At 42.8% G+C, this 14,361-nt stretch overlaps 1 protein-coding gene across 1 annotated transcript in view; it reads left to right on the top strand.

Moving 5' to 3' along the window:
- Nucleotides 1–14,151, top strand: part of LOC101851299 (reticulocyte binding protein 2 homolog b) — a gene marked incomplete at its 3' end in the record, with an annotated part of 19,910 nt that extends 5,759 nt beyond the window's left edge. The window contains 4 exon segments of the mRNA XM_005108494.3: nt 2,160–3,609; nt 5,256–5,443; nt 9,124–9,239; nt 13,075–14,151. Of these exon segments, the coding sequence (XP_005108551.2) occupies nt 2,209–3,609; nt 5,256–5,443; nt 9,124–9,239; nt 13,075–14,151 (2,782 nt within the window).
- Between the last annotated feature and the right edge of the window lie 210 nt (nt 14,152–14,361).

Here is a 14,361-nt window from a genome sequence, read left to right on the forward strand (position 1 = left end):
TCGCCGTTAGTAGTCATGAACCCACTCAGGGGTTACGTCAGTTCATTCGCCGTTAGTAGTCATGAACCCACTCAGGGGTTACGTCAGTTCATTCGCCGTTAGTAGTCATGAACCCACTCAGGGGTTACGTCAGTTCATTTTAGAATAAGTGGAGACCTTTTTACCGGTTGTTAGCCTGAACGTGAGTTATTATTGTGGATTCTTCCCTTTTGTGCATCTGCTAAGATCCCGTATTTTCCTTGTTCCTGAGCACCTGGATCTTTGGCAGAGACTACTGTATTATTTTTTACTTTGTTGGTGCTATTGCTGCTAACATTGCCTTGCTCTCTAATTATTATAGCTTTTTCTCTTATTCTTGTGGACTGAAACCAAAAGCGTTGACATGAGAGTCCTCCTCTCTCCTAACTGAAGTATAGAGAATTTTACCATGCTAGTGCTTTCATTATAATTATAACATTGTTGTTTCATGTTGAATACCCATTGTAATAGTTTCTTTTATCTCTGTTTGATGTGTATACCAGATACCATGTCTGGCTTTTGAATATTAGTATTATAATCTTTTAATGGTGATTAGTCTTTTTCTGCTTCTACTTTGTGTTCCCGTGTTAGAACTCTGGGGTAGTTGACTGCTGGTTCTTCAACCTGAGGCACAACTTATTTCCTGTATGTGCCTGTTTTTCCTACTTTGTGGGGCCCCTTGCCATCAGGCAGCCACATTTCTCTCTCTCTCTTTCTCTCTCTCTCTCTCTCTCTCTCTCTCTCTCTCTCTCTCTCTCTCTCTCTCTCTCTCTCTCTCTCTCTCTCTCTCTCTCTTTCTCTCTCTCTCTCTCTATTCTCTCTATTCTCTCTCTCTCTCTCTCTCTCTCTCTCTCTCTCTCTCTCTCTCTCTCTCTCTCTTTCTCTCTCTCTCTCTCTATTCTCTCTATTCTCTCTATTCTCTCTCTCTCTCTCTCTCTCTCTCTCTCTCTCTCTCTCTCTCTCTCTCTCTCTCTCTCTCTCTCTCTCTCTCTCTCTCTCAATATATATATATATATATATATATATATATAAAGATATACTATATGTACTGAGTAGATAGTATTTTCAGTTTTGGTAGGAATTTTTAATCTTGCCTACTACTACTCTTATCGATTTTAGAATCACCAAGGGATCTTTAAAGAACGCAACTTGCACAAGGGACCTCTGTGTTTTTTTTGCCCTTATCGAAGAAGGCCAGGCGTTACATCTTAACTACTCTAAGATCAGGGGTGTGGCTGAAAGACATCAGTAAGAAAAAACTAGGAGAACAGGAGAAAGAGTCAAGAGTTAGAGGGAGAGGGGTCAAGAGGAGGCCGGAGGTAAGGGAGGGGAGAGGGGAGAAAGTGGAGATGAAAGCAGGAACAGGACTAGAGAACGGGAAAAAAGGAGAAAGGAGAAAATCTAAGAGAAGAACTTTTTTCCGTTGCTGTCAGGTTTTGAGCTTGGTACCTCTTTTCTCTTAATTTGTAATCTCTACTTTTTCCCTCTTTGTTTCTATCGACCACCCATGTGAGTATTTCCTTGTGACTTTTTTCAGTAAAAACTGTGATGTATTGCAAAGGCCTTCATTGTACAGGTAGTTGCCTTGTACAGATGTAAATTGGTTTGCAGTTTTTCTCCCTTGTCCTCTTGAATCACACCATCCTTCTGTTGTTGTGCTTCCATGCTTTTTGGGCTGTAGATTGGAGAGTGCCAACGGCAGTGGCACAAATGGCTCTTGTCGGCATTGAGGGAATCTCATAAACATGTCGAATAAATACACCGTCTTCAGAGAAAGTAAGAATAGCAAACTCATTGAACCTTCCATGGTCACCACAGGCGGGCTTTGTTTCTTCTACTTTAACTCTTTCATCCCAGAGAGCTGGAGATTGAATAGAAGTGATTGTGGTTGTGATAGAGATGGTTATAAAATTTAAAGGTGGGTTAAACTTGAAACCTGAGCAGGATCGTTTGGCAAAAGTAGATGCTAAAGTAATATGTTTGCTCCATGAAGTTGGTCACTGTAAGGGGCTTTACTGTGCTGAAAGCCTCAAGCCTTGAATAGATAGATGTATATTGATGTCCGTATAAATAGTTACAAAAAAAATTCATGTCCTCGCTCTCGCAGGTGGTAATTTTCCTTCTTTTTTTTCTGCCCACAGGTTTTAATAATTGTCTGCTCAAGCAAAGGAATGACAATCCCCTTTCATAATGTCGATGAAAGAGAAGAAAGCTGACAGTGTTGTTGAGTCTGATGAGGAAAATGAGATGGGTGCTTGTGGAAACAGCAATGATCCCCATCGACCTCCTATGGTTCCTCCAGAGCCAATTGCAGGCATCTTTCTGGATGAAAGTGTGGATAATTTAAGCATGGAAGTGCACCTGGGTGAAGACAACTCCAGACACCCGAGTGAAATCAGTTCCATTTCCTATCAAAACCTCCTGGAGGATGGTGAACCTTCTAACAGCATTATTTCTCGCCGTGGGAGCGACGATAGCTTAGACTCGTATCCTCCTGACTTTGGTGAAGCAGAGATACCTCCGGAGGACATGGAGACGTTTGAAGCTTGTGATCTGCCACTGTCGGAGCATTTCCCCATGGGTGCTCTACAAAAAGCGGAGAAGCAAAATAAGTGCCCTGGAAATGGAAGCAGTCATCACTCTGAGAGCTCTAACAATCTTCCTCATCCGACAGTGAAGTTAAAAGGATCGTCAGATGAATTAGATGCAGAAGTGAAGCTTCGTGATAAGACTGTTAAAAATGAATCCATTCCCAGTGGCAGGTCAGAAGAAGAAGTGGCGAAGAAGAGGAGCAGTTTAGAAATACGGAACAACATCCCAGTCGTCGGTGAGGTCAAGGACTACGAGAAAGACCTTAGTTTAGAATTTGCAAAATCACAAAGCACTAAACCCTTGATGGTTGGTTTGAAGCAGTCTCCCGGGGTGGCCAGGCGTGTGGACCACGACCCACAGTCTGCAGGAGATGATGAGAAAGGAACCGAGTCGTCTTTAGGCCAGGCTCAGTCCGTTAATCAAGTGAGACCCCGGAACTCATCAGAAAAGACGAAAGAGAACGCGATTGAAGTCATAACGCCCGTTCCCAAAAATCTCAATATTGAGAACGAGTACGACTATGTGAAGTACGCTCGTGTTCAGCAAGGAAATTCCTATGTTGGGATGAGACTGGCCTATTCCAGCTCCAACGACTCTCTCAATTTAAAACAGGGGGGTGGCTCCGTGGACAGCTCAAGAGAGCCTTCGCCTGAAAAAATCCTCCAGAAAAAAATGCTCTCGGAATTGGGCGAGCAAGAAAAAGTGAGTGAAGAAACCTTGACGGAAATCCCTTTAAATAACAGCGAGTATTCAGAGGACAAAAAGGCCTTTACGCTGTCCCCGGAGAACACAGAGTGTGACAGTGTGGAGGTTGAGAGTGTCACCTCGGAGGGCGAGAACTCCACGCCTGGCTTCCCCACGGTGGAAGACGGCCTGTCCAGCAGTCAGGCCAGCGACGCTGACGAGGGCGCCTCGGGGAACAACCGCTCACCCTCCAAAATGCTCCAGCTGAAGCAGAAGGCAGCTCTGGATCAGGATTTGCTCAAGGACGATGATGAGGTATATATATATATATACAGTCTCTCGCGCTTTTAATGTCTTTAACATGGTTTTTAAATTTTAACCTCATTGAATGATGAGGTGTTTTATTGGACTCGGATGTCATTTAGAGGTTTTTGATTATAATGAGGTCTTGATGTCAATAGGAGGTTCGGTTTGACTTTGTTTGGTGAAATGGACAGAAATGTCGTTAAAGCATCTCTGTCTTTTTGCAGGGATGTTGTATTCTTCTCACCCGGGCTGGCCCTGACAGGCACAGTCGAAGCTTGCCTCCTAAAATATTTTGAATTGTGTGGTTGGGGGCGTAAAAACACAAACAATAAAAACAAAAAACATAATTATTCTAGAACATCTTTGATCCTGTGTGGAGAATTTAAAGCAGGATCAGAGTTTTTTATGGTATTGGCTGCAGTAGTCCTATGGTTTGTGATTTCTTTGGTGGGGCGGTTGGCGGGTGCTCTGGTAAGGTTTGCCCCTTGTTTCATATGAAACATCTATCATTCTTTGGTTTTGAGTCGCGAAGACCATGAGGTCGGAAACCAAATGCTCTATGAAAATCGTAATCAAAGATAGTAAATAACAAGATGGGCCACTCAGCCAAAAAAGTGTCCGCAGGAAGTATGCTCTTTGCTTCAGATGGAGCTGCAGTCTGTTTTGAAGCTCTCTTTCGTTTTCCCAGAAGAAGAATAGGAATAGCACCTCTTTGTGTGCGCAGATCGACTGCTGTTCATCAGCAGTTCGGGTTCGTTCAGTACGGAGTTTTAGTTTTTAAAAATTTTAATGACCTCTCGCCTTTCATTCTAAAGTCAAATTAAACGAAGAAAACAATCACCCTTTCCTCTGGAAGAGGTTTTTTGTCAGCGTAACCGTTTTAAAAAAGCGTTCTTCCGAAATTAATTAAAAAACTTGCTAGTTTCATTTTGATTTTTTAAACTCAAGTAGGATAACTCTGTTCGCTAAAGGTGCGCTTTTGCGAAGAGGGCGCCACCGAATTTTGAGGACACTTTTTAAATTCATATTTCTCCAAACTAGGTACTAAAGAGATAGAATTATGTAATTCCAGGGTAATGATTAGTTGCTTGTGATTTTTCTGTTTTGTAAAAATCTTTAGTTTTAGTCTCGTACTGTTGTGTTGAGCTGGTGGTTGGAGAGTGCCATTTGTAGGACCTGCAGATCTTTTGTTTCTCTCTGTAATTTCTATTTGTCTATCTTGCTTTTCCCCTGCACTAAATGGTGGTGGGGATGTGAATGTCTTTACCCACACTGCTGTTTGGAATGGTGGTGGGGATGTGAATGTCTTTACCCACACTGCTGTTTCGAATGGTGCGTAGTAATAGCAGTTACAAAAAACATTTTTCGGTGCCGGAGCTTCGTTTTTTAATCTTACTGCAGTGGGTGGTTGGCAGGTGCACTGGTGTGGTTTGCTCCTTCTTTTCTATCAAACATCTACTGATGTCCTTATCTCTGCTCCTCCTTTTTGGGGGTTTGTTACTCTCTGAAATACCTTTACATTCTTCAGCACTTACCTGACCTAATTGTGTTGCAAGTGTCGTAAAACGCTTACTGAACCATAGCAGTTTTTAGAAATGTTTTTCTGTACCGCTGCTTCCTTTTTCAATCTCTGACTGCTGTTTTTGACAATGTAGGAGGATGTTCATCCCAAAGAGATGGACGCCCAAGCCATAATGGATGATTTGAAGATGAAACGTGAAGCCCTGGACATGGCTATAGCTGACATCAAGTCTGCCATTCAGAGAAGCAAGAGCATGTCGCTGGAGTCTCCCTACAGCTCCCAGCAGGAGACGGATGAATCTCAGCCGGTCTGGGTCAAAAGGTCTGTGAACTAAGCTGCCCTTTCTGTTCTGCAGTATTTTTTTTTTTATAATTGTGTCACGACGCGGTGGAATCAGGCGCTCGCTCGTCAATTTTTGGGCTTGTGGAGTTGTTGGTATTGCCTTAAAGCTTGTTCCTTTGCCTTGCTGTAGATGAAAAAATTACCAGTTTATCTTCGAGTACATGTCGAATTTGCGATTGAATGATATGGGGGTCGCCTGGTTTCAGAGTTAAAATTGGTGAGAAAATGGCCGCCGAAGTTTGGTTATTTGCAAAGCCTCAGAGTCAATGGAAAGTGACAATTTACATTTTTTGTGCCTTTAATCAACATTTTTCAATATAATTCACACTGAAATGGGTTCTTAAATAGACATAGAAGGTGTTAAGGCCCCCCCCCCAAAAAAAAATTTCAATAGAAACAGCCAAACCAGCGGAAAAGTGCCCTTTCTTTAACTTTACTTTCATTATTTTGACGAGCGCCTGATTTCACCACGTTGCCTTACAATTGTTTTTTTTTTTTCTCATCATTTTCATTCCTTTTTAAAACAAAATTTTTGTCATGCAACTTAAGTGACTACTCAGACTTAATAAAAGATGTATCTGTTCATTATTATTGGGGATAGTCTTTTCCTGCTTGGTTATCAGTGGTCTTCGCTTAAACACCTGCCAACAGATAAAGGCATGCTCCGTTCAAACGGGCGCTTTCGTCATCTGACCTTTTTTTAAAAAAAAACATATAATTTAAAGGTACATGCGCATGGTCTCCTCTAAATTCACACTTAGATCTGTGATACATGCTGACAGAGAGATTGACAAACAGAAATTTTCACAAACTAGACAGCTTGCATCATTTATAAATATACAAAGACAAGTCTTAAACAACTGGATGTTCGGCGAATCTTGCTCTTTGCGCAGAACAATGAACGTATTGAAAGGGATGGATATCATTTTCACTCCTTATATTGTCCTCACACATGAAACTATAGGACTGGGCGAGCCATATGTTTTTGAGTGACTGAAATGTCTTTTGATGGGCCTCTCGAAGTGCATCTTTGAGGGAAGGTTTCTAGTAGGTTAGTGGCTGCAGTTAAAGACCTACAGTCTAGCATGCACCCCCGGGCAAGTGTTGAGTTCTTGCGTGCTGTCAGCATTGCTGACCGTTTATGAAGCCACAGCGCCAGAAGAGAGAGAGAGAGAGAGAGAGAGAGAGATGCACGTAGTGAAATCAGTGAGATGCTGAAATCTTTTCGTAATGTACAAAGTTCGCCTCATGCGTGTTTTAATTACAAAGAAAACATATATATAGAGAGAAAATTCAGGAGCTGAAAATCTGTTTGCTATATATTACATGTTGAGATTTGTTGAGATCAGTATGTTGGAGAGTTTGTGTTCATTAGTTGAGATATTTGACAATAAGTCACACCACGAAATTTTGACAGCACTATAGTCTTAATATCAGCTGCGTTTGAAGAACTAAGAAAGTGCAGTACTTGTTCAACGAAACATCAGAGGGAAGTCTCTCAAACCTGTTTGAGTCTGAACCCACCAACCACTCGGCCACCGGAGCCCTCCAAGATGGTTGTGTCCCTTCCCCGGTTTGCTCCGCTCCTCGTAAACTCATGGTGCATGTAAATGAGCCCTCCCGAGCACTGTGCGTTTAGGCGGAGACTACTGTACTTTTTGTTTAAAAAAAATAGTAGTCTCTATTATTGGGGGAATGGTTTTTGTAGTTTTGAATTTCCTTTTTAGAGCTGAATGAGATAATATTTCTTTTAAAGGCAACTCTAAAACGAATTCTTTTTTTAATAAGTTTTGAGTAGGTCTTTGAGGTGACTTTGGAAGCAGAATAAATACTGGACAAAGCAAAGTTCTGCAGTTCTTTAACCCTTTGAGCCCTACCGGTGGCACGCGAAATTACCCGTGTGCCTAGCCACCGGTACACCGGTGATCCAGACCTACCTCCTACCTGGCCAGCCTGGGACAAAGTGCCCGCGGAAAACAGTTTTTTTTTTTTTGCCAAGGATTATTTTGAAGATCTTTCTCAGTTAGGTGCTGGTTATGACGAGGACTACCCTGAGTGGGATATGGGGAAAGTAATTTTGATGATCTCGTGGATGTTTGTAATAATCATATATCGCTCAGGAGCTCAGGCAGAGGGACACGTTAGCCTCAGGACAGACAGAGGGACACGTTAGCCTCAGGACAGACAGAGGGACACGTTAGCCTCAGGACAGACAGAGGGACACGTTAGCCTCAGGACAGGCAGAGGGACACGTTAGCCTCAGGACAGACAGAGGGACACGTTAGCCTCAGGACAGACAGAGGGACACGTTAGCCTCAGGACAGACAGAGGGACACGTTAGCCTCAGGAGCTCAGACAGAGGGACACGTTAGCCTCAGGACAGACAGAGGGACAAGTTAGCCTCAGGACAGACAGAGGGGCATGTTAGCCTCAGGACAGACAGAGGGACACGTTAGCCTCAGGACAGACAGAGGGACACGTTAGCCTCAGGACAGACAGAGGGACACGTTAGCCTCAGGACAGACAGAGGGGCACTTTAGCCTCAGGACAGACAGAGGGGCACGTTAGCCTCAGGACAGACAGAGGGACACGTTAGCCTCAGGACAGACAGAGGGACACGTTAGCCTCAGGAGCACAGGGCTCAAAGTGTTAAGTCTTTGTATTTTTTCTTCTTGTTGGGGCCTCATGTCATGGGAGCACACCTCAGAGTTGCAGATTTTCCAGATAAATCCAAAAGTCGGAACATCTCTTCCCTTTAAGTTTGAGCAGTTCTTTTCTTGTCTGCTCCGCGGAAGCTGAGAGTGCTTGTGAGTGTCCTTGGGTCTGGTGGGGTAATGGTACAGATTATCAAGCGCAATAAAGCTTGCAGTTGAGCAAGGATATGCGCTATACAAATGCTTTTTATTATTATTTTTATAATATATTTTTGCTGATACAGTTGTTTATGTTTTAATCTCGTTGTGTATGTCGTATTGCGTCATTATTCTAAGAATAGTGTTGATACAAGTGTATTGGACAGCACAGTCGGTAAATTTCTTCTTTTTCTCTTTATTAAGTAATATCCTCCTCTGCAGATACATTTATTGGTCATCCTCAGACACTGACGGTCAAACTATTTTTATTTGATAGTGACCAAAACAAGATATATTATACTAGCTTGCCGACAACTGTCGTGAGTTTCCTGGGGCTATCTTGGATTAGGCAATGGGGAATTTTAGAGTCTGATGACCCAGGAGGCAATGCTACTCCACACGATGTAAAGTTGTGCTGTTGTCATGTGGTTTGTTGTTCAGTAATCTGGTGCTATATATATAACGTTGGGTGTCCCTGATTGCGTTGTGAAACAGTTGGTGAGCCTGATTTTAACTCTATATACCGCGACCCCAGTGCTTTCTTCTCGTATCTCCAGTTTAAACAACAGTGGAAACAGTTCACAACAGAGAGTGAGCTTTAGAAGATGTCACATTTTCACTGTTTTAAAAAAATGGAGATACGACAAGAAAGTACTGAGGTCGCGATACACGAAAGGACACTCATTTAAAGTGTTCATGGAAAAATCAGGAAGCCACATGTTCCTTGGTGTTTCTCATTACTCGTTCTTGCCTTATTTTGAATTTGAATCATTTTCTCCTTGTCTATTCCGTTAACCAATGCTGCAGAGATGCTGCTGTTCAGCTTCAGCGAAGACAGGAAGAAATGAGGAGGGTGAGAGAAGAAATAGAGCGTCAGCAGGAAGAGTTGAACCCTTCACAAAACAAAATACCTCAAGAGAAAGGTTAGTGGCGTGTTTCTCTCGCAAGGAATGCTTAGAACATCCTCTGAAGGTTGTTGGACTTACCCTTCAGAAGTCGGGTTTTTGAGCTAAGATTTTCCCAACTTCTCTCGTGTACTGTTCTGACTTTTTCTGTTCGGCTCTTGTTCTCTGCCTGCTTTTCATTTAAAGTGTTTATAAGTTTGTTTTCTTTTTAAAGTAGAGTTTTTCAGATTTCTAAATATCATTTGACAGGTAAAAGGAGTTTGCTTGGAGGATTTTGAAAAAAAAACAAAAAAGAAAGGCAGGATGTCTTTAGAGATTCTCCATTTTAGTATGGAGATAAAACATTCAGTTTTCATGGGGAAGTTTCCAACATGTTGGGAACAGTTCAGATTGAGAAGAGATTTCTGTCAGTAGTAAAAGAACTGTGTTTGTCTTTGGTGTGCTTTGAGAGAATTGTGTTTGAGTCCAAGTGCTGCTTGGTTTTCTTCCTTTAACAGTGCATGTAAAACAGCAGCTTCTACTTTTCAAACCTGATACTTCAACACATTGATCTGTGTTAAGATGCTTTTTTATGCCTTTCTTGTCTGCTTTATTGAGGTCAAATTATTGTGCAGTAGTCTTTTAAAAAAATAGATATTGGGATTGGGGGCAAGGATTGGGGGTTGGGGGGATGAGTGCTGTTGTCTTCTCTCCTTGTTGAAAATGTAGAAAACTGCTGAAAAGTATTTAGGATGGAGCAGCCTGCCTGTGTGGTCCCTGCCAGCTGTGCATGGTGTATCAAGCCTTCATTGTGTTGTTTGCCACCTCAGATGTTGTGTTGTCCGTGAGTAGTCTGCACAGGATTTTTGTGTTGTTTTTCTCACTCGTTCTTTAAGCACGTCAAAATTAGCTTACGTTATTTCAGATGTATATATATATCGTCCTCATCTTAAAGTGCCAGAGATCTGAAACAGACATTGGCGATCACGGTTCTCCATTCATTTCTCTGCTTGGATTCTCGGAAAAACATCCCTTTTTATCCTGGTGTTTCTTCGTCACCCATCTCCTCAGGTTCTTCCAAATAAGTCTCTCCGGGTCTACTACCCCTGCCTCGTTTGCCTTCTATTTTTCCAGTGAAAGAAAGATGTTCAAAGCCTTTATGTCGATTCAAATGTCCTAGAAACTGCATTTGTCGTTACCTGATTGTTCTAAATAATGAGCGGCCCACGTGCGCTTCTTTCAGTGCTTCCTCGTATTATTTCTTTTGCTTCCATGAGGTTCTCAAAAGTCTCCGAACAAACCACATTGCAAATAATATATCTTATTTTTTGGGTATAAATGATATTTGGGAAAGTGTGTTTGCAAACAAATTTTTGTGTGGAACGAGTAAGGACGGGCGAAACATGATTGCTGAGATGAAGGACATATTTTGTCACTGGATAGGAAGTAATCAATTGTGAAGCAGACAGAGCATTCTCTCTATAGCATAGCTTGTTCACTTTCATTTGTCTGTATTGAAAAAATTCTTGCTCATTTATTAATTTACCCAGGCCCTCGAAACTTTGCATGACACTCCTGCATGCCAGCGACCAAACAAAATTATTTTTAAAAAAGATCTTGATCCAGTAATAAAATTTTTTCTCTATTTGGGCCCTATATTAAAAACCACTTTTCGGATGCATACGCAAGATCAATAAAATAAATGACATACAGGAACCTAGCCTACAAAATCGTTCATTTTGAGACAGTGACACCACCCTGCCCCACATTTCAGTGTAAACTTTTAGATTTCATCTTACCCCGCGGGGCAGTGCCACTGACTGTAGTGTCTTTAGGCCATTCCCAAAGGGGGGACATTTCTCGTTCAAGCGCAGTAGAATTGTAAATGGGCTGATTCATGTCACGCCCATAACTGTGCCTGATCTATAACATGGAACTGCTGCTTTTTCTTTCTTAATCCTTACTATTGTCATTTTGCCTCTGCTTCTTTTGTATATTTGTCACTCTCTTGTGACCCGCTATTTCCGGGGTGCCTTGATAGTCGAAGCAGACTTTGTGCTGTTGAAACTAGAGAGGTGAGCAAAATAAGTTTGATTTCCTGTAAAGACTTCTCTGTTGACACCCACCCCTTGAAGCTCATATGACCTTATGCAGTTGCGAGCGCCGTAAAACCCTCTAAAATTAAAAAAAAAAAAGATTTCATCTCACAACAGTCAAGGCATCTCCACGTGAGTCAAGGAAAGTGCTCTTCCTATCTGGTGGACTGCGCTGTGTGGGTTAAAGTGTAACGTTGAGGAAAATGTGTCAACTTTTTAATGTTTAATGTGTATGCTGTAAATTCCCTATTATTTTTTTCTACCCACTTTAGGCTAACATCAAAGAAAGGTGTCGGAACCTCAGTTTGCAGTGACCTCTATGATTGGGCTTTTTGATTCTGCTGGTTATCCAAGATTTAGACGCGTATGCAAAAATCTGAGAAGATTAAACAGAGGGATGTCGTTTTATCTTGATTTGACAGCAGTGAGGTGAAAGTGAACAAGCTAGAGTAAATGGACATGAACTGTGAAAAAAGCAATATTTTTGGGGGGTCAGTTATAACAGTAGGGTGATGGTGACTGCTTACTGTACCACTCGGCCATGCGCCATTTGGAAAAGCGATCTTTGATGGAGTCTTCCACTGAACAGTGGACACGTTGTCTTCTTGAAGTCTGCTTTTTGGTAGCGTTATGTTTTACACAAGTGCTGTCTATTTTTAGTAACGATATGCTGTCTATTTTTAGTAGCGATATGTGTTACACAAGTGCCGTCTATTTTTAGTAACGATGTGCTGTCTATTTTTAGTAATGATATGTGTTACATGAGTGCTGTCTATTTTTAATAACGATATGCTGTCTATTTTTAGTAGCGATATGTGTTACACAAGTGCCGTCTATTTTTAGTAGCGATATGTGTTACACGAGTGCTGTCTATTTATAGTAGCTATATTTGTTACACCTGGTTTTAGTCCACTTATACATTCTGGTGATCTGTCGTCTACCTTTTCTGTCTCAGGATGCTTTACCCTTTTTAGTGGCGTCTGGTAAATTTACCACCTCAATAGCTTGACTTCCAATACTTCCACGATGAACACTGCCTGAAGATAGACTGATTGTACATAAAGACATACATAGTTAGGGGGACGCACTGTCTGCTTGTGCTCTACTATGGACACGAAGATAGACTGATTGTACATAAAGACATACATAGTTAGGGGGACGCACTGTCTGCTTGTGCTCTACTATGGACACGAAGATAGACTGATTGTACATAAAGACGTACATAGTTAGGGGGACGCACTGTCTGCTTGTACATAAAGACATATATAGTTAGGGGGACGCACTGTCTGCTTGTGCTCTACTATGGACAATTTTGGTATGTTGTAGGAGTTTTCATGGAGGGTTTATTTTTGGTTAGTCAGAACAGTGAAGTTAAAGCTTGACGTATGGACTTGCTCTTGAATAGTTGTTGAGGTTTGAAATAATTCAGCCCGTTTTACCAGCCGACAGAGGCGGGAACCAGCTAATGGGTTTTTTTTTGTTTTACGAAAATTAATGGTCTGCCCTATATGTACATGAGATGCCATCGTACATTTTTTTTCTCCCTTAATGGTCACTACTTATTTTGCTGGAAATCGTACATATTTCAATGGCGTATCGTTTGTGTCACACTTGCTTCTCACTGTACAAGATTTTCTGTGTGTGTCTCAGCCAAGTGTCACTGACCAGCTTTTTGATGGTATGTTTGTGTTCTGTTTCACCACCCGTCCGCTAGTGTTTGCATGACGTGTGTGTCTTTAACAGATTTTCTTCTTTTCCCATGCACATTTTTGTAACAGAGGAAGGTCTGGACCGTGAGGAGGTGGGTCGTGGTGTGTCCCCAGGAGGCCAGAATGAAGTGCCTGGGACTGATGACGGTTTACAGACTGTAGATAACAGAAAAAATGACAAGGAAAATAAGGACGGAGATGTTTGTGAGAACACCAGCAAGGATGAATCTGGAGGTGACGATGGATGTCAAGAAACGGGGGTAAATTTTTCAGCAAGAGAAGATTATTCTCTGTCGAGCGGTTCTCCTGAGAAGGAAAACAGGAGGGAAAGTGGCAGTAGTCCTGAGCTCGATCCAGGCTTGGAGGCAACTCAAAAACGGGCAGCTGGTGGAAGTGAGGAGCCAGAGAACAGGGAAGATGTCTGTAATGTGTGGGCACCAGAACGGGAAATTCTTTCTTCTGAAAGGGCTGCTGCAAGTTCAGACGCAAAAATCTTGAAGGAAGAACGTACAGGTCCCCACGCTTACGTCAAGACATCAGGAGATACCGACGAGAGTTTGGTTGAACAGGTGTCTGGACCTGATTCTAAGCAAGCTGTCGATGTTGCAATAGCGGCGGTGTCCTCAGAGATTGTTCTGAACTTAGGGGGATCCCCTTTCAAGTCGACTGAGATACAGAGTTGTGACGCCGCTGAGGATAAGGATGTGGCAGCTGGCGCCGTGGAGGACACGGAGGTCGATGTCAGGGAGTTTGATGAGCTGCTGTCCTCACCGACGAGGGCTGGCTTTGTTGGAGAGACCCTGTCGGCGAATGAACCCCCACCGGCTGACACGAACCTGACAGAAGCGAACCTGACACCAGGCGGGAATGAGAGCAGCATGCTGCAGGATGAAGTCGTAAACTCAGTACCGCTTGCTCCGTCAGAAATTCCCGAAGAAGAAGGTGAAGGTCGTTCAGTCGGAGATGACTGTGGCCACGGTGGGCCGGTGCGTGAGGAGAGTCAAAGTGAGAGTGACGGAGCGGAGGAGTACCAGGACGCCCTGGACCAGGAGGAAGAGAGCCAATCTGGCAGGTTTCATGACACGGAGGATGACGGCGACCCGAATGAACTTGTCGGCAAGGCGAGACGCGACGGATTTCCGCGAGGTACACGTACACACCTTTCCCTAGCAGCTTGGAGACTCTTGCAAAAGATGTCTCCCATAACCTAATAATGCTTGCTCTCAACCCATCATCACGTTACTGCCCGGGGCATGAAGTTTTTTCCTACTTTGTATGTACAGTCGAGCCTGCTCGGACGGCCACCTGTGCAAGACTATCACCTGTAGAAACGGTCACTTTCCACCCCTCCCACCC

The sequence above is a fragment of the Aplysia californica genome, unplaced genomic scaffold, assembly GCF_000002075.1.
Source record: "Aplysia californica isolate F4 #8 unplaced genomic scaffold, AplCal3.0 scaffold00693, whole genome shotgun sequence".
NCBI lineage: Eukaryota > Metazoa > Mollusca > Gastropoda > Aplysiida > Aplysiidae > Aplysia > Aplysia californica.